Source organism: Triplophysa rosa, linkage group LG6, assembly GCF_024868665.1.
Source record: "Triplophysa rosa linkage group LG6, Trosa_1v2, whole genome shotgun sequence".
NCBI lineage: Eukaryota > Metazoa > Chordata > Actinopteri > Cypriniformes > Nemacheilidae > Triplophysa > Triplophysa rosa.
Window position 1 is genome coordinate 18,034,432 of NC_079895.1, and position 25,366 is coordinate 18,059,797.

The 25,366-nt window shown below is 38.5% G+C and overlaps 2 protein-coding genes across 2 annotated transcripts in view; one reads left to right on the forward strand and one right to left on the reverse strand.

The window, feature by feature from the left end:
- Window positions 1–55: 55 nt before the first annotated feature.
- On the reverse strand, window positions 56–9,904 carry chpfa (chondroitin polymerizing factor a). The gene is made up of 5 exons (XM_057336682.1): window positions 9,818–9,904; window positions 9,404–9,741; window positions 7,021–7,585; window positions 3,416–3,598; window positions 56–3,141 (listed from the first exon to the last, which is right to left on the reverse strand). Exons 2-5 carry the CDS (start codon window positions 9,694–9,696, stop codon window positions 1,879–1,881), a joined length of 2,304 nt encoding a protein of 767 aa, XP_057192665.1. The 5' UTR covers window positions 9,697–9,741; window positions 9,818–9,904; the 3' UTR covers window positions 56–1,878.
- Window positions 9,905–16,069: 6,165 nt separating this feature from the next.
- The window catches only part of wnt6b (wingless-type MMTV integration site family, member 6b), a 31,740-nt gene continuing 22,443 nt past the window's right edge, over window positions 16,070–25,366 (forward strand). The window contains exons 1-2 of the mRNA XM_057336701.1: window positions 16,070–16,692; window positions 24,182–24,402. Of these exons, the coding sequence (XP_057192684.1) occupies window positions 16,613–16,692; window positions 24,182–24,402 (301 nt within the window). The 5' untranslated portion in view covers window positions 16,070–16,612. The remainder of the gene's footprint in view (window positions 16,693–24,181; window positions 24,403–25,366) is intronic.

Consider the following 25,366-nt stretch of genomic DNA (forward strand, 5'->3'; position numbering starts at 1 on the left):
ATCTACCTATAAATAGAGAAAGAGAGAAGACAGAAAACAGGCTTCTACACATTCGTCTAAGCCATAAAATACAAAGTCTTTATTAAACATTTGTGCAATAATAATAGAACAAAATACAGAATAACGAGAGAACATTTATAAAGAAAATAAATCAACAAAGGTGAGATTAAGAAACAATTTTGTGAAAGCATACATCCGAGAGCAGGTAAAATCCCTTGATCCTTTGCTGCCCCCTAGCGGCTTCAATCTGCACAGTCTGTGATACTCAAGTCTATTCACATTCATCGTGTGCATGTATCATTAACAAAAGATATCAAAAAACATATCAAGTTGTAAAACCTATTTCACAGCTCTTTTTTGATCCCTAGCATTGTGATATTGTTTTTTTTTTCAGATCTTGTCAGTGTATTGCATTAAGTTTATAACTGCTTTAAATTAAAATATATTAACACAACACTAGTAAAGACAGTAAACAGGTATCAAGAGAGTAAAAAAGAATACAAGCTTTGCATACTTTGAAAAACAACCACACAAACAATAATCTCACTGAAAATAATCTCATCTATATTGTATATACCAAAGTGTTGCCAGATAAACACATTGTTTTATGAATGGTGACACATTCATAAAACGGAGGGTCTTTGAGTGCATCTTAGACAATTCTCTGATATATATTTTAAAGAATTTCAACAGATTGTTCATCATGAAACTCATCTGGGGTGTTTCTGTCAGCAGGCTCTGATAAATCTGAAGAGCATTGCACTTGTGTTGTGCTCCTCAACACACTAAAACCATGTAACTTGTTCAAAATATTCGATATTTCTTGTGAAAACATAGTATGCTTTGACATATGGAATATCAATATGTCATATGGTGGTCAATAAAATTATTAGTGCAAGACCTGAATAGACTTCATCTGAAAAATCTCTTTAAGGCTATTTGAATGGTTCAGAATACAAGCATAAAAGATTATTGGATTATGAAGCGATCCTGGTTGAAAAAGTTTGCTGACACTTGTAATTTGGCACTAAATGTCAATGAAACACAGTTTGTACCTTCTTAAAAAATATCTTCACAATATTTTTATAACAAAATAGCGCCCAAGGGTTAATATATGTACAAATATTTACAAAAGCATTAAAGAAATCACAAACCAACTTGCAGAACACAGACTCTTTCTATGGTTCATTCTCACTTGAAAAAAACCCTGTAACATTAAATATATATACTTTAAAGTTATTCTGCTTAAATAGTTTTGAGTTCAAAATGTATCCCGTGACATCTGTGCTGACAGGAACCAACCAAAAGAATTGTGAAACTTTTAAAGGCACGGACATTTAGATATGTTTTGCTAGTGATCATTTGCTAGTTCAAGTTGCTTAAAAGACAAACAAACGTTGAAGTGATAGTTCACCCAAAAATACAAATTCTGTCATTATTTACTCACCCTCTTGTCGTTTCAAAACTGTATGACTTTCTTTCTTCCGCAGAACACAGAAAAAAATATTTTGAATAAAGTTGGTAACTGAACAGCACCGGCACCCATTCACTATAATTGTATGGACACAAAACCAATGCAACTCAATGGGTGCCCGTTAACAACATTCTTCAAGATATCTTCTCTCGTGTTTTGTGGAATAGCCATACAGGTTTAAAATGACATGATGATGAGTAAATGACCACAGAATTTTCATTTTTGGATGAACTATCACTTCATCATAAATCTCATAAAGCCTCTGCTAGTTATAGTGTATGTTTTCAGTCACTTTTTGGTACCGACAGCATTTTTGATTATTCAGCGTTTTGACTACACCGAGTAAATCCCACTGAATGAGGTGGAGTTATCACCTCCTATCTCTCAATCTTTCAGTTTTGTTTTTAAGTACTGTTGGCCTGCTCTTGTTCAAACAGCAGCATGGCGAGCTGAGATCTTGATCCAAGACTGTCCAGCGTGCTCTGTACACACCTCTGGTAGATATCTTCACTCAGACGAGGATTACATGGCTGGTAACTGTACTTCTCATGGAGGGCCGACTCCACTGCTCGGAAAACATGCAGGTTAGAGTACTTCACGAACATGTCATAAATATCCAGGCTCTCCAGGAGCTCCTCGTTCTCCTGGACATCCGAGGACATGCGTGTCCTCGCTGCCATGTAGTCCGCATTGTAGAAACACGCCTCACTGAATGAACTGCGATCGAAGTGACCGGCCTCCTTGACCAAATCGGCCATGTTGGGATGAGGCTGGTTGTGATAAGCAATGTTGGGATTGTAGTATTGGAAGTGGATGGGAAAGAACACCTGCCAGCTGTTTATGGAGTTCATCCGACAGCGATTGAGAAACTCGGAGTTGACGTTGGTTTTCACAGTAGCTATGAAGAACAGCGTGTCAACCGGGTGCTTCTTGGAGATGATGTCCATGAGTTTGATTTGGGAAGGACTTTCGCTTTTAACGCTGATCCAGGGGACTTTGACGGTGGGATATCTGTGCTCGTAGGCATTGATTTGTGCTTTAATGCTGGCGAAGATGTCTTTCTGGTTGACCTGCTGGGCCTCGTTTCGATCATAGATGAAGAGAAACGTCAAGATGGCATTCTCGCTGGTCTCGAACGCGTTAGTGGTGTACACTTCCAAAAACTGGTGAACATGCTCTCGGTCTTGATGAGTAACAGGTAGGATGATGTGAACCCTGGTTGCCTCTGTAACATAAGGCATGGGGATGATCTCAATCCGACTGAGAGGCCTGACTAGGTGGACCCTCTTGGTGATGGAGCAACTGTGTCCTTTCTGGTTAACCACTTCCAGCTGTAGATCCAGCGTGTACTCCATCCCTCTGGTGGGGTCAAAGCGTCTGTATCCGTTAATGAGCTGCTGCTTCTTCAGATGAAGAACGGGCTTGTATTTCTTGTTCAACTCGCCCATAGCCGTCTCGATGACATCGGTAACATCCAGTTTATCGATTCCACTGAGCTCGCACTTCGGTGAGCCATCGACGCAGGTGAACACCTGATCCTCAGTGAAGTAATCCCAACGCAGGACCTCGAAACGTGTTTTTGGCTCAAAGGGGGGATTGATCCCAATAGGCCACAGGGCACTATGGTTGCCCTCAAAAGTCATCACGCTCACATGTTTTATTTCGTCCTGGTGAAAAGAAGAGAACAAACGCTATTATTTCTTTCTTCTTACTGAAATACTGATTTTAAGCATTTTTTTAAAGATATTTGATGAGTAGTTTATTATCTAAAATTTGTGACACTGCATAATGACCAAAAAGAAGAGTGCGAACATTTTCACTCGCTCTTTCAAAATGCACTGCTAATAATTAATTATATTTCTTGTTCTTGCACTTGAAAGATCAAGAGGAACCTTTTCTTACTGTAGTACTGTCATTTTCAGAACATGCTCGGAAGGTTACCTGCAGTTTTTCAATATCCTTGTATGTTTTCTGCAGCTCGATCTGAGCCAAATGTTTGTGTAGTCTATACATCTGTTCAGGATCGGACACTGGGTGGACGGTCAGGGCGTTCTTAAACTGCTCATTATCTTCCTTACTGGGGTCAGAATTTTTGCCCATTTCATAATAATAGTACTTCCTCCCCTGGAAAAAATTATAAAAGGTGGTTAGTGTTGTAGTGGCTTTATTTATATTTCAATTATGTCAGTGTACTATTCAAATAACATTCAAATGACAATTTTAAAGGATGAACTTTGAATTGTTTAGTTACATCTGGTAAGCAATAATTAAACTGGCTGCAACAAATTATTGTCTAAAGCACTTTTACAAAAACCCTTTTGTAAAAACTTTAACAAAATAAAATCATCATTATTCACTTTTATGTTGATCCAAACCTGTTTGTAACTCTCGTACCCTGTTTGAAACTCAACAGGGTCATTTCTAATTGTACTGTGTTCAATGTCAGAAAGTGATTTTGATTTGAAACGATAATAAGTGACAGAATTGTCTATTTTCGGTGAACTATTACCTAAGCAAAGTAAATGGTTCCACTTTTGACACTGCAATAGAACTGTTCCATTAAAAGATGTGGTTGACAGGAAGTTCTTCCACAGTAATGGCAAAAGTGGATTTATAATGGGATTAAATGTCAAAACGGAGACAGTACATCATGTCTATTGCATCTGATTCAGAGACTCTTTTTTCCCGTATCTCCACATTGACATCCAGACATCTAATGCTCCGCTGATGGATTTATAGAGGTCTCAGTACCTTTTTCAAGCACAGATTAAATGAAGGACCCCAGACCTCTCCAAACAAAAGTGTGATATATGATTGAATCTCTAAAAGCGAGATTCAATTCTGAGCTGTGATGATGCGCATCGCACCATAGCTCAATAAGATGGTCAAAAAAGCCACAAAGACTGGGAAATTTTAGCAACAAAGACCACACAAAAAAGAAAGAAAGATGGTGGTGTATGTAAAGTACTAAAATATTTTTTTATTTACTATAGTTCTGCCATGGTACCCATGGTTTAACTGATGTAAAGAAAACTATGAAATGGCTTTAAGTCACATAGAAACTGATATAAGATTTATAAGATAAATCTTATGGTAGTTTTTTTATAGTATCACAGCAAACCATCAGTGTACAGTATATCAGCATTTTTTGTCGTTTGCTAATGGCATAGAGCATTTGGACCCAGAAACGGCGGTGCGTGACGTCAGACTTAAAGGAATAGTTCACCCAAAAATGAAAATTCTCTCATCATTTACTCACCCTCAAATTGTTCCAAAACTGTATAAAATTCTTTGTTCTGCTGAACACAAAAGAAGATATTTTGAAGAATGTGAGAAACTTAACCGTTTTGGGTCACCACTGATTAGCATTAGTTTTTTTTCCTTATCAAGGAGGTCAATAGTGCCCCAGAACCGTTTGGTTACAAACATTTTTTGTGTTCAGCAAAACAACACAGGTTTGGAACAACATGAGGGTGAGTAAATGATTAAAAAATTTTGGGGAACTGTAATGAACAGTTAGAATGAACTATAGGAATTGGCATAAGAATTGTTCATTTAAATCATTTTTATCATTACTAAACTTAACTTTAATGGAAAGTTGGTATTTTTATTCTACTGCTTTTGCTCCCCATTTTCTCAGAGCAATAAACCACAAGAGACTGTGAATCACTGTAACGACCTCTTGTAGCTTATTGCTTTATTATTTCCTGCTGCTTACCAATGGCAGTAAAGAGGTAATCCAGCGGTGAACTCTATGTAGGTGTGTAATGGCCAGTGAGGAGCAGTCACTAAGCACCCTAGCCGATTAAGACTTCAGTCAGAGAAAAGTGAATGTAATCTGATCAAGCTATTAAAAGAACAAGGTAAAACACTAAGCTACAAAATTCTGCATTGACATTACAGCCACATAAACCTAACCAAACACAAATCAAATGTATGGGAAAGGTCTATATCTGCTATTTAAGTGGAACGGCTAATAAAGAATACTAATGTTTATAAAGGCTAGTGAAAAAAAATCTTATTATGCACATGAACTACAATCATTTGGGAATGAGAATGTGAGAATCAGGTGTGAAAGTTCACAAAAAGGCTAATTTTGTTTACACAGTTGATGTTTTCATTTCAAATCTTGCTATGCAAAAAACAAAGCTTGTTCATAAAAAATTGTTTACACAGTTGATGTTTTCATTTCAAAGCTTGCTATGCAAAAAACAAAGCTTGTTCATAAAAAATTGTTTTCACAGTTGATGTTTTCATTTCAAAGCTTGCTATGCAAAAAACAACGCTTGTTCATAAAAAATTCAAACTGTCAAGATCGATCCACCCATCTGTTACAAAGCCTGTGGCTGTCACACAGACAGGTGTAATATCACAGGACACCTGTTTCAGGTTGAGATTCTGTCAGGATTTCATGTCTTTTTAGCACCTATTACAACAAGTGAAAAAAGTTTAAAAGTTATATGTTTTACAAGACCCCAAAAAGTGCAAAATGTTGCTTCTAAGCCAAGGTACTTTAGGTATTTTATTTTTTAGGCCGTTTTGATATTTTACTGGATGGTATCAATAAGTAAATCAACACTAGCCTAATGACAAGCTACAGAGACTTTCTTTGCACGTGTTATTTTTAAGGCTATAGTGCATATTTGAGACTCTTTCTCACGCTCGATTTCTGAGTGTTGACAGAATTCCCAGCAGGCTCTGGGTAAACAAGGTTCTGGGAGCATCATCCAACATTTGTCCATAGATGTAACAGGTCACAATGCATCTGTTAAAAATAATTCAGGCACAAGAGTCACTCTTATGTGTGAAATGAAACTTTAAGATTAAGATTTTGATTTTTAAGATTAAGACTTTTGAAATTAATCAGGAAAGTTACTGGTGGCCACAGTGAAGACCTCAGTAGAGATATAAACTTCAGATGTTGTCCTGACAGACAGACTAAAGCACCAGGCTGGATACCTTTCCTTCAACTGACAAACAGCAGCATATTTCAAATGGGACATCTGAATCTTAGGTTCGGTTGAGGTCTACTCATGCTGGCGAGTTGTAAGGCAGTGAGATTTACTTTCATCAATAGTAAGGCCCAGTTGAGTCCCTCAATGTCAGAATGAAACGCATTACTTGTATAGAGGACTCTGTCATCATACACTGCAGGTTTACCACAGGCCACATTCCCCTGTTTCAATCAAGACCTCAGGGATGAAAATAGCAGACAGGAGCCTGATTGCTTATTCAAACTATGTGAATTTGCAAACATGCCCAGGCATTTTTTTCTCGACAAGTGAACAAATTAAAAGACGGTAGATTTGTATCCTCCATTAGTTTTGTTTTTGTCCACAACTGATTATTACCCAACAGCCAACGGGGTAGAGTAGATTTTGGACTAGAACCACAAGGGCTAAGGCCTGTGAGGCCATCACTGTATTACATGTTGCTGTGTTGCGTCACCCACATAAAGATAAGCAATGCTCATTTAAAGTGTTAAACTAGAAAGACAAAAAGGTCCAACATTTTCTATACCTCTGTCTATATGTGTAATTTCTCACCTCAAATTCTTCCACACAGTTGGTATCAGCATAGTCAATGATACATCGGCCCAGCCACTCGTCATGTCTGGCACTGAGGATGTCATTCCTGCAGTTCTCCAGGAAGGGTTGAAGCTTCAGCAAAAGACTGCGGGACAGCAGGTATCCGAATCCCCCATAGCAGTACCGCCCCTGCATCTCACCACCTATAAACTCCTCTGGGCTGCCCATGTAGAGCACCCGGTCCATACTCAAGTGCTCCACAAGAGCCTTGATACGATCTGCCTGTGTATATGTGTCGTCTTGAGCGAGGTAGAACCAGTCGTACTCTGTGATGTAGTGTTCGAGAATGTAATTGATAGTTTGAAACATGTTCCAGATGAGCCGCTCGTCACCGTGGGTGACCACAGACATGCCATGGGGCGTCTTGCGGCTTCGGGTCCCGGTGAAGAATACAACATTGTCCAGATGATGGCTGATGGTGCGGTTGACGGCCACACCCAGAGTGTTGATGGTGTTTTTGGAGGTCAGTATTCCCACAAAAAGACGCTCTCGGATTCCCAGCTCTGTACTGATGTATTTTGACCTGTTGGAACACACAACATTAGGTGATTTAACTGATGGGATAGCTATCCGATCTGAAGACCCTTTGAGCTAAATACATCTGCCATGTGTTAAACGCATCTGGTGGTTCAGCGTAACCGAACTACATCAGAAAACAGAAAATTTTGGGAGCCTTTGATGATGAAAAGACAATATGGCAACAATTTTTGCTGCTTCCTGTTTCTAAACTGTTTTCAAAACATTGCTACGTGGAATTATGAACTGTATATAAAGTGACTATGGTAAATAACTGGATAGTAAGTAGTAGTAGTTTGCAAAGTCTGGGTGTGGGTATGACAACACCCTAAAGAATTACAAGGTTTAACAGTAAAAAGTTAGTAAGAGGATGACGTGAACCTAACCTATAATAGAACATACCGACCCTTTCACGGGATTAGTTAACAGTACAGTACACCCTCCTTATTTACCTCAGTGTATTGTAAGACTTGACTGAAATGGAAAAAGGAGCCCCATGGGAGCAAACTTTAAAGATTACAGTACATTGAGTCAGTACATTGTGAAAAAAAGTATAGTTTAGGCTTACTACATCTAGGTTTTGACATATTTTTCAATGTGTGTAAAGCAGCAAAGAGCCAGACACCTTGAAACTTATCTTGTAAATATTTGTGGAATAGCAAAAGCGAATATTTGAAAAAAGTCCCAACAATGAGGTCTAGAGGTGTGGGTCTTACATGTTACTAGAAGCTGAAACAGAACTCAAGCTTCAGGTTTCAGTAACAGTTGCACCATGGGGAGTTAAGAAACTAGAAAAAGGGTTTAAAATAGTCTAGTCATGGGGATCTTAGAAGGAAAATAGTGATATTATGTAATACACTCAGTGTATATAAAAAAGAGAATTATTATTAAAACATTACTGGAGAAAGTGTTGGTGGACTGCTTCAATATTTTATTGTGAGGAAATTTAAGGAAATTTGCAAAAAACACTCAAGAAAATTTGCCATGGTTTAAATAGATTAACAACAGTTATAATATCTTCTTTTGTGTTCTGCAGAAAAAAAGATTATGTCATACAGGTCTGGAATGACATGAGAGCGACATCCCTTTAACCATGATATTTGTTGTAAAACTAGTATTACAAATGGTAACCAATCTGCCAAAAACATGGCTACTATGTTTTATTATACCCTTTACTATAATAAAACCATTATTATTTGTCATAAAAGGAATTTATAAGTCATAAATACAGCCAACCTTTCTTGTAATAAATGATGTAGAAAATATTGATATTTTAAGGAAACAAAAATTTCAGATTTCTTTTGTTTTGTTTGGGAAAGTACTACACACAAACACAACTCATTATTTGTACTGTACTTCAATTACTTTACCAAGGGGTGCTTAACAGGGTGGTATGGTCAATTTTAAGGGTCCTGACACACGGGACCAAGAAGAACCCTATAATTTCCTATATGTGGGGCTTTGGGGCCCAGAGTACAAATTACCTATGGGGCCCAGAACCCCCTAGCAGTGTCCCTGACTTTACCCTGCCCCCATTAAATTTTAATGAGGACATTATTTGCCCAATTAGTAATTCTATTATTTATTTAACACAGGTACGTGCCATGTTTTATTTGATCAGGTTTTACATTTCTTTTAGACACTAGAGTTTTTGCGTTCCCACATAGGGTCATTAAGAGTAAGTGGCCAATGGGACGCCTGATAAAAACAGTACAGGAGAATGCAACAACATACCGCCTAAATAATTACTGTTTAGCTTTTACGCTGAGACACCACAAAGGAAACATCATGAAAAGACAGATGAAGCAGGCCCGTCTGACGTTACCTGAAAAGTTTCTTGGGCTGAGTCTGTTTCACTGGTTTGTAGGGGATAATTCTCGGATGAAAATCTTCCTCATCCTCCTCACCATCATTCCCAGTGGAAATGGAGTTGGGTCTCCGGGCTCCTTTTAGGTTTCTCTCCTGGGATAAATTCGTTGCTTCATCTCCAACAGGGTTGTTTTCACAGCCCTCTTCTACCCAGCCCACACTCAACAGACTCAGAGTAAATCCCAGAGAGATCCCGATAACAACCGGCCCGATCGGCCTTAACAGACCGATCAACATAGAAAACCTCATCGTACTCCGACTATTGGATTAATCGCCTCCTTTAAACGTGATCTTCTAAACAGAAAAGCGCACATTTAAGAAATCCGTTATTATAATGCTAACGGAAGCTGCATTGAATGGTATCACTAACCTACTGCGATTTCGCGTCACCTTCCTCGGAATTACTGAGGCAGTCGTACGTGTCAGTGGCTCTCTTGCTCCTCCCACTCCGAAACCGAGGGTTCCGCCTACAAGACGAAACGTCATTACAAAGACCGCGGCTCCCCTCGATGGGCGGGGCGTTTAACTGTCAAAGGCGGGGATATCCCTTTTAAAATCCAATGAAATGTAACGCCGCTGTCTTATGCACACACGTTTATCCCCGTGAGCGGATCGCTTTAGTAGAGCTCAAATCAATTTTCAAAGTGCTTTTTGCGGACAAAAGTGCCGCTTTATAAACATAACCACTGTTTATATTTTCTGTCATGAGCTTGGTAATGAAAAGGTACTTTTAAAAGTTGACTGTGAAGATTATTACACATAAATGCTGTTTCGCTCACAAGAGGGCGATGTTGGCTCATATTAAATGATCATTAGGGCACTCATTTAGGGGACATGACTCTCTCGTGGTATTTAAATGCAATTGTGAGGCTGTTTGAGGCATTAACACAATTAATATCCATGAAATAAGCAATTTATCTAATTTGTGTAAATACATTGACATTTGAGGTTCCACGGATAATTTAATAATAACTTTAAAGGAAAGATCTGTCTGTACCAAAACGCCTTTCCCCATGATCATTTCAGGATTGTGTCATGACTGTATGAGCACATGACTTTGCTGTTAGATGGTTACACAACTGTCTGCATTAACTGAAAGGCAAAAAGAGGACATTTCTGAATTGTACACATTTTTGAGGTTTGTTTTTTGCTTGTGCATTTCTATTTACTTCTTGTTGTGAAGTCCATTACATTTTTTTTTATTCCCATGATTTGAAGCTTTAATTTGACAGTAAACCCAAATCACACACAAACAGACACAAGTGGAAACAATTTCTTTAGGTACTTAAAAACCCCTGAAGGGCATATTTCCTTGAGCTCTCACTGAACTCTTCAGATCAAGGGTGTGTTAGATGCTATCAAGCATATTTGCATGTTTACCTAAGGACGACACATCTAGCAGAAACCTTTCCCTCTGGAAATCACAATTCCTCACCTATAGCTGTGTTGATCTGAATAGGTAACATGATCAGCCTAGTCTCAGATTAGACATATCAAGTCTCTGTTGGGACATGTTGGTGGTTTTACTTTTGCATTTTTAGTGGACGTTTTGTGTTGATTCTTTTAAGGAGCGAGAGCATTTATCATACAGAAATGAAGACATAGTTCACCCAAAACTGTATGACTTTCTTTACATCTGCAGAACACAAAAGAAGATATTTTGAGGAGCATTGGTAACCAAAGAACATTGGCACCTATTGACTTCCAATGTATGGACACAAAACCACTGAGAAATTTCTCAAAATATTCTCTTTTGTCTTCCACAGATGACTTAACAGCAGTATTCTTGTATAAAGGTGTCTAAGCAAACTGGTTATAACACCAAAAATACGTGTGAGCAGAGATAATCAAGCAAATAAATAATGACTACAGTAAAGTAAAGCTATACTGTTTGACATTGTCAGCCGTTCTATTAGATATTACAATGCTTTATACCAACTGCTAAACTAAACGTAATACATATATTACATTAATAAATTTATTGATGCTTTAATGCAGTGGTTCTCAAACTGGGGACCCTAAGACGGATCCGGGGGGCCACAGATTTTGTGGCATTATATGAAATATAGACATTTATCATAAATTTTATGTAATCAAACATCACAAAAATAAGACCACAAACCAAAAGTTTGATGTTCCGGCATAGTATAACAGAATTTGTTTTTGGTTTAATTAAAATTATAAGTTTAAGATTATACGTTTTTATAGGGGTGGGGGGGTTTGGTGCAAAGGGATGCAATCTACACAAATGGGGCTGTACAACGGAAAAGTTTGAGAACCACTGTTTTAATGCGTCAGTATAATGCCTGCATAGACCATTTTTTATTGACCTTTCATTAGAGCATATTTGTGTCAAGCAGCTGAAATAACTGCAACGCTTGTGTGAAACGGATGACATTTTCTTTCAACAAGTGTTGCTTGGCTAAATTGCTATTACTACTGGAAATGTTTAGTAGCTGGCATATGTTTCTATTACTGCAAACAGCTGTGCTTAAAACAACTGTATTTTTATGTTGAAGGCTACATGTAAAAATCAACTAAGTACACTAAACTGAACTACGCTGAATTAACATACTGCTCAGTTTTCAGCACACCCATCTAATCTCTGAAATGATAGCCAAATGGACTTCAACAAACTGTAACAAAATCTGGCAGACAAAACATCACTGTCGTAACACGTGGTGGCGCTACATGCTTACATATTTAGAGTAAAAAAAAGTATGGCTTAATGAAAATCATATCCAGCTGTAGGATTTTTCTTCATACCACCGTGTGCCTATAAAATAAATGGGATGTTTCAGGGAAACATCTGTTTCATCATCATATTTATCTCTTCTCTATATCAAGAAGTTAAAAATTGCTAAAATAGTTTTCGGTAAGTGTTTTTTTAAACCTCTCATTTTTCTTTTTTATTAGGTTTGTAAGCTGAGTAAACATAAGGATAGTGCCTTGGATGAAAAGCCACTCAAGCATTGTGATTAAAAGGTGCAGAGAGTTTATCACACAAGTGATCAGTGTGTGGCCCATTATCTTCTCGGCTCATCTCCTCGTGAATGTGTATCTCAGCAGAAAGCCTTGCTTATGACCGTCCAGGGACTACAATTCCAGTATCATATTTGTCATTTATAATTTTGGACATCTAATTGTTCTAATGTATACAAAAACACACACTTTAATATATTTTAAAATACACTGAATAATGTTTGTGTAATTTAGACACACCAGTTTAGTCTCAGTCTTTTTATCATTTCAGAATATCTGTAATATTCAGTCTTAGCATATATGTGCAGTTAAGTGAATTAAATGAGTCAGCGCACTTGATAAATTCCTCAAGTTGGTGTTAAATGATGTAACTGTCCAAGACAACACTCTACACTGTACTAATATGCAAAGTGGCACCTGCGCCACATGTCTTTCGTTCTTAAAACACAATCCCCTATGGGCCAATTGTAATATAATAAAGAATAAGGTTCTTGTGGTAGGATTTTTAACTGATGCATTTGAAGGATGTGACATTTTCTGGAATTAATTTATTCAAGTGGCTTGGCTTGGTGCTTTTTGCTAATAGGGTGAAATTTTTAACAGCCATCAAAGTAAATGTTGTGAACTCAGCAAGCACATGTACACGAGAGTCTGGAAAAAAACATTTAGAAAAAGCACTAATTCAACAATGGCTCACATCCTGTGATGAGCAACATTTTATTCTTGCATAAATGACAATGCCACAAGCGTAAAACTGGTTATTATGAAGTATATGCTGTGATTATACGTTTTACTCTGCCCTCGTGTTCTGAAGAGACAAAATCTTACTCATCTGCTGCAAGTTCCAGGAAACAGCATGCAGGCCGAATCCCATCCCATTCTCTGTTGTTTAGGTCATTTTATGACTTGACAATATCCTCTCTTCATGCCGGGCAGTCGGCTCATGGACACACAGAAGCGTGTGGCAATATTGACGTTTTATAACACAAACCCTACTGCCAGTGGTGAAGGAATTTCATAAACTTAACTTCTCGTGGGGATTCCAGAAATGACTGTGGCTTGTTTATAAAGGTTATATGGCACATAAGCGTCATGTGGTTTTGATTTAGTCGTAATTTTTAACTGCGCTTAAAAAATATTGTGTGCAATGGGACTTCTAATCGTATGGGATGCTAACGTAACTGGGAGTAGTCTCCCTCCCTGTTTGACATCAGAATGTTAAACAATAGGAAAAAGGAGGGAGATCATTACCAGCATTTTTGGACAATGGGTTTTGGTAGCATGAGCAGGGACCGACTGATCGTAGTCAGTGCTGAATAAATAAGTGATGGCTTGCCACACAGCCCGCATGGTGGACACCCAACTTCGGAATGGGGATTTTTCAGCGCGGTGTGTCAGCTGAAGATATTCTCCTTGTCTTCAGAGGGCTGTTCCCAGGAACGCTCAGCCAAGACCCCAGGCTCAACACCCTGCTGTACTTTGAAATGGGATCTTTATTGTCCATAAAGTTTAAGCCAAGTATGAAGAATCGCTCCTCCCAAACAAAACACACACAAAGGCACACATATGTATGCAGAGAGAAAAGCAGAAAGAGGACAGCATGAGTCTGTTTTGTCAAAGTCATGTTGCCAATTATGTAGCAGTTAAATATAGATGGGATTTGATAAAGGAGTTTTCATAACGTTCTTTAATATAAACAAGGCTCTTCATCTCACAAAACTACAGGATAACCAGGAACACCCCTGTCTTACTATGTGCAGTTAGATGGTATTTATTGGATAAAAGTACATGTGATTTTTATCCACATTCCAGAATAAACATACCATGTGTAGAACCAGGTTTGACCAGACATGAACTCATGGTCTATGCATTTATCCTCAATGAAATTTTGTACATAGTGCCAAATGCACTTTTATTTGTGTTCAAACTAGAAATAATTTGTGTCCTGCGATCGGTGCGATTATCCTATCTCAGAAAACAGATGGGTCATCTACTTTCTTTTATGTAACGATAAATTGAAGAATTACTACTGCTACACACCTGCATCTCAAACTGTTCCATATTTGCTGCTTTGAAGCCAAAGGGAAAACAAAGGCAGAAAATCAAAGAGACCTGACCTTAAGATAACAGATAAACAGCCTATCGCATCTCCTTTCAGCTTCCAGTTATGAAAACAGAAACAGAGCTTCCATATCTGATTTTACCTGCATGTTTTTTTAATATAAAGCGACTGGTTGCATCACCGTGTCATTTGTTCAGATCTTGAGCAGGGAGGTCTTGGATTTCAATTCTGGACCCTCTGGCCATCTACGAGATGAGGTAGAGCAGGACCGGCAAATGCAGACATCAAAATGAATAGCCATCTTGAGAGTCACAAATTATATTGGGGGGACAGTTAATGAGAGTGATATCGCAGATGTTAGTAGATGATAAATGAGAGCTTACCTATTAGAAGCCAAACGTGTAAGATATATAGGTTTGTTTTAAAGGCATTACAGGCTATATATGAACATGTTTTGGTGATTTGATATGTTAATAAATCGTTATTTAAACAATGGGGGGCTGGAATGCAAACACACAAGCTGAATGGAATTTAACCTCAAATTTTAGGTTGTCTTTATGCAACAAAATAAATTTAAAATATTTGACTATATTTCTGAAAGAGCAAGACAGCAAGTTACTTGGAATATTTATTAGATAACTGAGAACTAATGTCTGGTCTCTGTAATGTGTAAAAGTGGAAAAATGTGTCCACATTGTTAACTCAATCTGGGCTGTATAACTGGACAGATATGTGTTTGTACTCTAAGACATCATGCATGAACATATTGTAACAAAACATGTACTTAACAATGTCAAACCAGTGACCTCTTTATAAACACAGGAATAAAAATAAGAAAAACAAACAGCAGGGCATGTGCAAAATTACAAATGAACCGTTCTAAATGAAAAAGGTATCCAAAATGTTCTCCAAAAGAATGGAAGAAAACATTTTAAAGCAATGCTCTTTAAGGTTCTTGAACTGTATTTTTTCATTATATTGTATTTTTTTATTTGTAGGCTATTTGACTTCTTTCAAGCATCCTGACTGACAATAAAACAATCATTGTGATTGTGGAGCTTGGAATTGCAAACGCTCTAAAAAGTGCTGGTTGTTATTGACCCATGCTGGGTAAATATTGGACAGAACACATTACTGGGATAAAATTTACCCAACCATGAGTAGAAACAACACAGCAGCTGGGTTGAAATAACCCACTTTTTTGTCATTTTTAACCCAGCAGTGTGTTCTGTCCAATATTTACCCAGCATGGGTGAAAAACAACCCAGCACTTTAAGGTAAAACCTTTTTCTGTTTGGTAACTTTATATATTTATGAGAGAGTGAGCATTGCTGTTCAATTTTATTACTTATGCAAATTCACTTCTCACCTCTCTATATCTCAGCAGGTTCTACAAACAAACAATTATCCCAAATAACCCGCTTAACAGCATTAAACAATATCATTCACGGTGTGCTGTGAACTATACCTGATCCTCTAGAACCGGTAAATTATAACCTTTATTCCTGTATGACAAGGTTCCTGACTCAAGCCCCGGGCGGCGTCATTGAGTGGGTGATGAGCTTTGTGTTTCTTACATCAGGAGAAGGTCCCCAGCTGAAGGCAGGAAAAAGCATGAAGTACCTTCTAGACGTCTACCTGTGTGGATCAGGATGAGCACTCGCACAAGCCAGGGAGCGCGCGCACAGGTTCAACACATGGCACTCAGATCAACAGTTTGTAGTTCAAATGAAAAAGTGAATATTTTGCATTCCAAAGGCTAAAGTTTTACACAGTTGTGGCGTTTTAGTAGTTCAGGAGGTCTGACCGCATTCCATCAACCTCAGGATAATTGCGCTTCTCCCAGATTGGAATCGCTGCATTATTGGATTGTTTTACGCGTTATCTGTTTTTTGGTGGATGAAGAGCTCGAAGAAATAAGATTGAAGCTGCTGACTCCACTCCAAGCGGATTTTACGCTCGTTCTCACTAAATTATGTGCTTCGTGAAAGCGCATTATTTAGGGGTGCCGAATCTTCAAAGAAATTTTCAAAGTTGTTCACAGGACAAGCTTCTGTCAAACTTGGACTAGCTCGGCATCAAGCCTACGTATTTTTTTTTTACTTTGAAAGGCATCTCACAATGGCTATTCCACTTTCCAGAACGCAGCTTGCGCTCTTTTTTATTCTACTGTGTCCTGTCAACATTATCGGGCTGTGGTGGTAAGTAATATCTCGTGTTTACAGCTCGATCAGGATGAGCAGTGTTGCGATAATCGAAAAGAAAGTGCTTTCATTGTTTGGAGAGACATGGGTGCGTATGTGATGCACTTTTTTGATTAGACAGGGAGACATTGCAAAGAATATTATTATTTGGCACCTCACTTACTGAGCACGATCTCCCCAAAATAAATAATTACAATATCAGCCCTTTAGGAAAATGATACATGGTTTTATTATAATAAAAGTGTAGTAGCTAGGCTCACGATGTTTTTGGAAGTTTGATTACTATTTGTAGTTTTACCAGGAGTACCATGGTTAAACTGATTTTTGTAAGGAGGCCATAGTAAAATTATGGTTATGGGTTTAATGCAAATAAAAAAACTGGTATATATGTATAGTTAAAACAATGCTTATTTTGTTCCAAAATAAAATCACTGTAAATAATATGAATACTGTAAATAATATAAAAATGGTTATTTACAGAAACCGTTTTATACTTCTGAGAATATAGAACAATTAAAGATGCTTACAAATTATGTTTAAAGGAACGTATTAAAAGGGGTTTAAAAAAAACATTTGCTCAGTTTGTAATCTGTGCTGATATGTCTAACAAATTGTAATACCATAACAGTTATTATAATTCTTATTCTAGTAATTTCTCAGTAATAGATTTCATTATGAAATGTTTAGTAAGGGTTAAGTTGCAGTCTGTTTCAGGGACATTGCGGGTCAGAGTTGGAATTTGAGGTGGACCTCAGGGCTGTGGGTGTCATCATAAACCACTTCTTTACTTAACACTCTGAAATGCACGAGTTTGACAGGCACTAGATTGCTTGATAAACAGAGGCAATCCAATTAAAGCCAAATTACCTTTAACAAGGGGCTTGTTTACCCTCTCCCATTTCCAAATTTCCACCTCATTTGTATCCACATAAAGGTCAGCGCGCTGCTGTTCCCAAAGCTCTCCATGAGCACACATACACAAGCCAATACACCTGGAAGTATAAAAAAGTCAATAGACAATGATGCTTTCTTTGGGGCATGGCGCATGCCATCGCAAACCTCTCGTCTGGTGCTGGGATGTGTGAGGGTCTCTGACAGACGGACAGCGTGCCATTCACATGGTGGGGCTGAGAGGAGATGAAACAGAGGCAGATAAACTGGCTCTCATGAGTCTGATTGTGCTCTGATTCACGGCTCAGAGCTGAGTGCTTGAGGAAGCCAGTCTTTGGGGTCATGTGCTGGCAGCCCGCCAGCGGTCTGTCAGACAGGTGTGCCTGTGCATGCGCCATATCCCCTCTTTCATGTTTGCGTCTCATTTCCTTTTTAATCAAAACTTTATAATCTTGACATGTTTGCATTTAAATGACATCTTATGCACCTCTGTGCATTGATGTGAAATTGCACCTGCACCAAATCTGCCTCTGCACTGCCAATATGTTGTTTGTGTACAGTGTGTGCAATGGTTTGTGTGCTTCTATATCTTTTCTGTTACATTTGATCAGGTAATCTAAAAAAAAACGTGTCGTGTGGTACTTCAGGTTAAATTAAAAGTTCACCCAAAAATGAAAAATCTGTGATGATTTACTTACCCTCTTGTCATTTCAAACCTGTAGGACTTTCTTTCTTCTGCAGAACACAAAAGATATTTAGAGGAATGTTGGTAACCTAACAACGGTGGTATGCGTTGACCTGTATTGGTTTTGTGTCCATACAATTGAAGTGAATGGGTACCGTTGTTGTTCGGCTACCAACAGGGGCGGACTGGCCATCTGGCATTCCGGGCGTTTTCCCGGTGGGCCGCTATCGTTTGGGGCTGGAACGGACGCTTTGGCTGCTCAGACGGACGTATTATAAATGCGAATGCACGCAACGCGAATGCAAAAGACACGTATGCATTCCACCCCCCCTCCCCATCGACAGATTTAACCATGCACCACCACCCCCCTCCCCCCCGGTTGACAGACCTATCCATGCACAACAAACCCCCCCCCCGGCGACAGAAATGTTGGAGGGCCGAAGTGGGCCAAAAAATGCCAGGGCCAATTTTTCTTCACAGTCCAGCCCTGGCTACCAACATTCTTTGAATTGACAAGAGTGTGAGTAAATCGAGACAGAATTATAATTTTTGGGTGCGCTCTTTAAAAACACTGTATTGTTTAATATGCTTAAATGAACCCACATTATGCAACCCCAGGGGTTTTTAAAGCATTCCCGAAGCCTCTTTAGTATTGCACATTGTGATGTCTGTCTTATTTAACACCTGAATTAGCAAAGTACTCCATGACCTGTGTGTCAAAGAATCTAGACTTCTAAAATGTGCAATTCTGGGAGGCAATGATTTTGAAAACCCTGTGAGATCTTTAAAGATCAGGTCATGTGGAAACCTAGGGTAACAATGGCATATTTTTACAATGTACAGTGTGGCGTGTGTGCACCCTGCCATTCTCATTTACAGATGCCTCAACACATCTCAAGGCAATTTGTAACTATTTTACGAGGTGTCTAATTTGTTTGATTCCATTTGTATGTTTAAGTAGGATTTGCTTTCACGCCAGTAATGGTTAGGTTTAGGGGTGGGTTTTGGGGATTCAGTATTGCTTTTTTCTAATAATTGTACGTTTTTGTACAATTCACATCGTATGAATTCATACAAATTAGCCACCTCGTGAAATAGTTACAAATTCCCATGAGATCAGGCTGGATGTCTTTATTAATCCAACCCATGTAACATATCCCAGACTACAAAATGTCAGATGTTCACACAGAGCCTGGGAGAAGTGAATCTCATTTGGAGAATGGAGAGATATCCAATCAAGAGGCCTTGAGAGATGGATCAGATAACTATTGGATGACAGCCGTTTGGCCGCTCTGGTCACGCTTACAACGTTTCACCTACGAGCGTGTGTCTGCGTCCACCTCGCTCCAGACGTTCAGTGAGAGGTTTTACTTGCGTTTTCCAGTTCCGTGCCTCTCGTGGCTCCATCTGCATGTGACAGACAGCGTCGCCACGATGGAGTTGAGGACCTCTGAGGTTCACTCGCTTGATTTAGTGCTGCACTCCAAGAGGAGATTGTGCCATGGCACGGCGCCACGCACCACAGAAGTGAACCCGAGCCACTCTGTGCAGTTCCAGCCCTGTCGTGATTGACTTCATATCCAGCATACTTGAGGGATTAAGTAGGGATGAATTTCGTTCTTTCACGAAGTGAAAAAGAAAACAAGAGACTTATCTGTAACCGTGCAATTCATAATGTAACCTGAGGTCTCCGGGGGACTAAAAAAAAGATAAATGTGCATGTGTATGTTCGCACTGATTATTTGGATAACTTCTCTTAATCACAGTTTCCCCCTGTTCCCGTCTATATTATCTCGCTCATACATCACGGTGTGGCTGTGTTTTTGGATATTCCTGATTGCATGAGTTGGGTACATCCTTTTCCATGTTATGATTAGGCCCCATCTCTCGCTTATCACATTCAAGAGTCTCACCAGATAAAGGAGGAGGAAAGAGTGGCTTTGAATGAAGCCACGTGGATGATGGTTGATATAGGGTGTGTTGTCTCTTTCTTTGTGCAGCTGCCTGGTTAGATATCGCCCTTATGGGCTGACCTAGGATCGGTGTTCCCTAGTGAAAATCCAACACGAATCATTGCATGAGAAATGGCAAAAGTGATGTTAGAATAGTCAGCACCACGTCAAGATCGACTCTCTCAGCGAGCATGTTTCTTTGTCTGTTGTTATGTCTTTGGCCCAGGTCATGGCTGGTTTTGATTAAGAAAACGATGGTTGATCAGACACAGACAAATACTTTCATCTCTATATCACCCAAACCATAATATGACCACATATCCATATTAGGGCCACTTTTGTGATATTCATGCTTTCCTTTACAGCAAAATCCAGTGCTTGGTCTCACCCCTTTTAACAGTGAAACTTGGAAAGAGGGAGTCTACAGGGAGTCCAGCACTGTCTGCATTTTTATGAGTCTACACCTCCTGCTGTAAAATGTGGTTATATTATTTGAGAACTGGCAGTGATAAACCCAAAGGTTTGATAATCAGATACCTCAGAGAAGCTGGACAGCTGGTGAACTTTGTATCTGCACATCTTAATTATGTGGGTGTTTGTGAATCTTAAATCTATATCTGTAGGAGGTACTAATGCATCAACACAGTGAATTCCATCTCTCCCTGTCACCATGGAAACCATGACAATCATAGTTACTGATGATCTGGTCAACCTGTGGGTCACATGTCAAAACCAAATTCAAAACTTAAAAGGTTAAAAAATTATAATATTGTCACGGTGACCTATTTGACCTATTATTATATTTATTTATGTGGCACAGGGCATCATTTTTGCACACTACCCTCAGTTTTGACATTCTGAATGCTTCCTCTCTAAGTTCTGCCTGCCCCCAGACACATGCATACCTAGAATGCAAACAAATGAATACCTAGTTTGATGAAGGTGTCACAATCTCTATGATTAATTGCATTGTTCCATTATTCCCTTACAGAAAGTAAGTATACTTCAAGTTCATTTTATTTAGTATATGTAATTCAAGTATATTTTAGGTATACTTTATGTAAGAATACTAATAATATTACTAATATTATTATTACTAATAATACTAATAATAGTGTTATGTCAGCGCCGAGGCTTGAACTCGGGTCTCCGGTGTATGAGACTACTTAACTCCCACAGAGCCACAGGGGAAGTGATGAACCCACCAGAAAGAGACGCACACAAGAGGACTCGGGGTGAATAAGACTCTTTTTTTTAATAAAAAAAAGGTTCCAAAAATAATCCAGTAAACAAAGGTAATCCAATCGGGATGAGAAAGTATATCCAAAAAAATCTTCAATAAGTAAGACAAAAAAATCCACAAAGTCCAAGGGTTGAAAAAGAAACAAATCAAAAGAAACTTAAGACTGAAGACATACCAGAAAAAGTTAGTGACTGCTCTAACGGTAGGCTACTGGACTTTAAACACCAAGCACAGGACAGAGAACAAAGGGCAACTTAAATACACTGGGGTGAAATGAGGCACAGGTGAAGACAATGACGCTAATGTGAACAACAGGTGAAACAGTGACCTCTAGTGGCAAAAAACAAGAACCAATAGTCCCAGATCCTGACAGTGTTATACTTCTAATTATACTTGTGTACTATTTCCGTACTTCTTGGGACTAAATTAACCCACTTTCTAGTTTGTAAAAGTATACTTTTGTACTTTAAGTGTTACAGTAGTAACTTTAAGTACACAGCTAGTTATACATTTTTGCTTGTACTGTAACTATGCTACAACTTATCAGTGTTGGGTAAGTTACTCTGAAAAAGTAATTAATTACTAGTTACTAATTACACATTCAATAGTGTAATTAGATTACTGTACAAATGACTCTCTCCAAAAAGTATTTAATTACTTATTACTAATTACTTTCTATATCCTACATCAACCGTGATGAGTTAAGTGATTCAAGGATAGTCATGAAACGGCTCTTTTAATTCATTCAAATAAATAATATAAACTACATAAAGTACTCTTATTTACTGACCAAAGTATTACAAATGTGAGAATTATACAATAAAGCATTCATTTTAAAGTTAGACTTTGAATTTTGATGTTAATTCCACTATTGCACACACATATATTACACACAGTATTTAGTTTAATTACATCAGAAGTAACTGTAATTAAATTACAGAAAAAATAAGAGTAATCCCTTACTTTACTTTTTCAAGTGAAAAGTAATTAAATTACAGTAACTAATTACTTAGTAACTAGTTACACCCAACACTGCAACTTATAGGTATACTGATTGTTTACTAGTTCACTACTTGTAGCTCATTTTTTAGTTCATGAAAGTACACTTTTAGGTATATGCTTAGTAAATTACTGGTTTGGTAGGTTAACTGCAAGTATACTTGTGGGTTTTCTGCAAGTGAAGTTAACATCATATAATTCACGTTTACATTATTAATATAATATTACTGCATATTGTTACTATACGAACTTGAACATGTAAATTCACGTTTTACAAAAACAAACCAAACATTTCATTATACTTTTCAGTATATCTCAAATCGAAAGATTAAGTGCAAGGATAATATTAATAAAATATTAAGTCAATTTTGAGAAATACAAAGAGTATATTTCTCAGAAGTACATAAAATGAGAAGTTTTTATTTAAAAGAAGTATACTAATAGCACACTTGAATAAACTTCTTTTAATAAACTTTTTTTGCAAGGTTTTGTTGTCCTGCCTTTGCTACGTAAGAATGGCTAATTTAGAAACATGAAAATGTATTTAAAATCAACATAGATGAACTCTAATGGCCAGTATAGGTGTGTTTTATTAGTCAAGTCCATCCCAGAAGAGAATCTAAAATAAAAAAGGTATTTGACGGTTATAGGAGACCATTTTAAACATACAGAATTAGGATGTATACATAAAATACAGTGATATAGTGTTTAGCATCAACTTACTAATGGTTAAACGTATGTGCCCCTGCAACTCATTTGCTATAGAATATGCCATCCTGCAATGTGGAAGTGAAATCAATCCCACATCTCCTTTAGCACATGCAAGCACATTACACACCAAAACAAACTCGTGCTGCTCCCCATCTTAAAACCTCTGTTGAGAGGATGTATGCAATTGAAATATTAGGCCTATCAAGATGGGATGTATCACTTGTAAAGGCTGTTATCTCCTCTCTCATATTTCTTATCAGACCGCCATGGAAGGCGACTGGCAAGAGCGTTGGTTTGACTTTTTAAAACAAACTCACATGGCAGATTAATGTTACTAGTCTGAAAGATTAGCCTTGACAGGGGTGAATGAAAAGCAATGAGGTATTCTCACAGAGATCTGCTCCCCCAGACGGCAACGTAATGATAAAAACCGACTTCAGCTGTACGGATCATGGCCGCTGAACTCCACTTCGATACAGTCAGAGTTATTAAAAAGAAAGAACCCGAGGATTGTGGCGTTCTCTCATTACGTCATAGCGACTGTCACGGGAAGCTCTGGCAGCGCAGACCACGCCCTGGACCCGAGGCCTCCTCTCCCATTAGCAGTTGAAATAAACAATTTATTCAAGTGTAAACACACATCTGTCATCGCTATTGATGAAACCCAGCAATTAAGATGCAGCTTTTTCTTTATAAGTTATCTGTTTATGTTCAAAGGGGTAATACGATTACCACTGACATTATAGTGTGCCTGACTCAAGTACTTGTCTTTTTTCTGTATATTTTCTTTGTCATCCGCTAGGAACAATGTGTTCGCTTAAAACCGGGGAAAGGCTTAAATGAACGAGCATCTGCTTAGACCTTAAAATGAACCTTAAAATGAAAATTTACAATGATTTACATTACGTAAAGTGGTTCACGTGAAGATAACCACACTTTATCTTCACATACCTTGCGCAGTTCAAATGAGTCATCTGATGAAACATTTCATTTTGTCTCTTTTAGGGCAGTGGGGAGTCCGTTGGTCATGGATCCAAACAGCATCTGCAGGAAGACAAAACGCCTGGCGGGCAAGCAGGCCGAGCTATGCCAGACCCAGCCGGAGATCGTAAACGAAGTTGCCAAGGGTGCAAAGCTGGGCGTGCGAGAATGTCAATACCAGTTTCGCTTTCGACGCTGGAACTGTACCAGCCAGAACAAGTACTTTGGCAAAATCCTCCAGCAAGGTGAGTAAAAGAATCCACTGTCTCAAGTCCCTCTCCAAACTTAATCAATCTTTGTCTCGATTATGGGTCATCAACGTCTCTCTGGGGGCTTGAACTTTGGCCTTCAGACCTAGAGACCTGTGCCCTCATTTCAACCTGTCTGATCCAAGTTGAAGAGAGAACAAGGACAGCTGTTGTATCCGATACTGACTTTTTTACCTCATTGGCCTTCCTCTGTGTTAAATTGCTATCTAAAAATGATCCCCAAAATTGCCATGCGTAATCATTGATCTGCCACATTTTTCAGTCCTTTGAAGAGTAATAAACTAATGTAGCCTCTATAATTATTAGGCTCTTCTCTTAGCCCTCCTCCCCCAACATCTGAAAACTTGATCAGCAGAGGTCATTATTGTAGCCCACAACAGTCGTCTTGATGCTTAAGTAACTTTCATTATCTTATGTTTTGTAAACGTTGTCTTCAAAAGATCTGACAAACTACCCAAAGAGTCAGATAGCTTTAAAAAGCCCTAAATTCAGTCAAAGTGGTAGCCCAGAAGTTAGCAGTCCAGACGTATACATGAGCTGTTGGGTCACGGGGACCTGGGTTCAAGTCCGAACCGTGTCATGTCCCGATTCCACACCCTGTCTCTTACCCTCATGTTCCTGTCTGCCTCCGCTGTCCGATGGATAAAAGTAAAAAGCCCCCCCCCCAAAAAAGCCCTACATCATAAATAAGTGCTGTAGTGGTTTACCCTGCGCTGTGGATGCAGCCTCACAAGCAATAGTTTTTTGGTTACCGATGCCATTGTAGAAATGCACTATTCAATGTCAGGCATGAGAAAAAGTGTCCGATTATGAATGATCAAGATAGATTGTTTTGTATTTGGGTAGTCATTTGATCTCAACATGACAACACATATTACGCAACCCTTTGTATTAGGCCGTGTGTCCACAGAAGCATTTTTTCCTGAGACCAGCATATTTT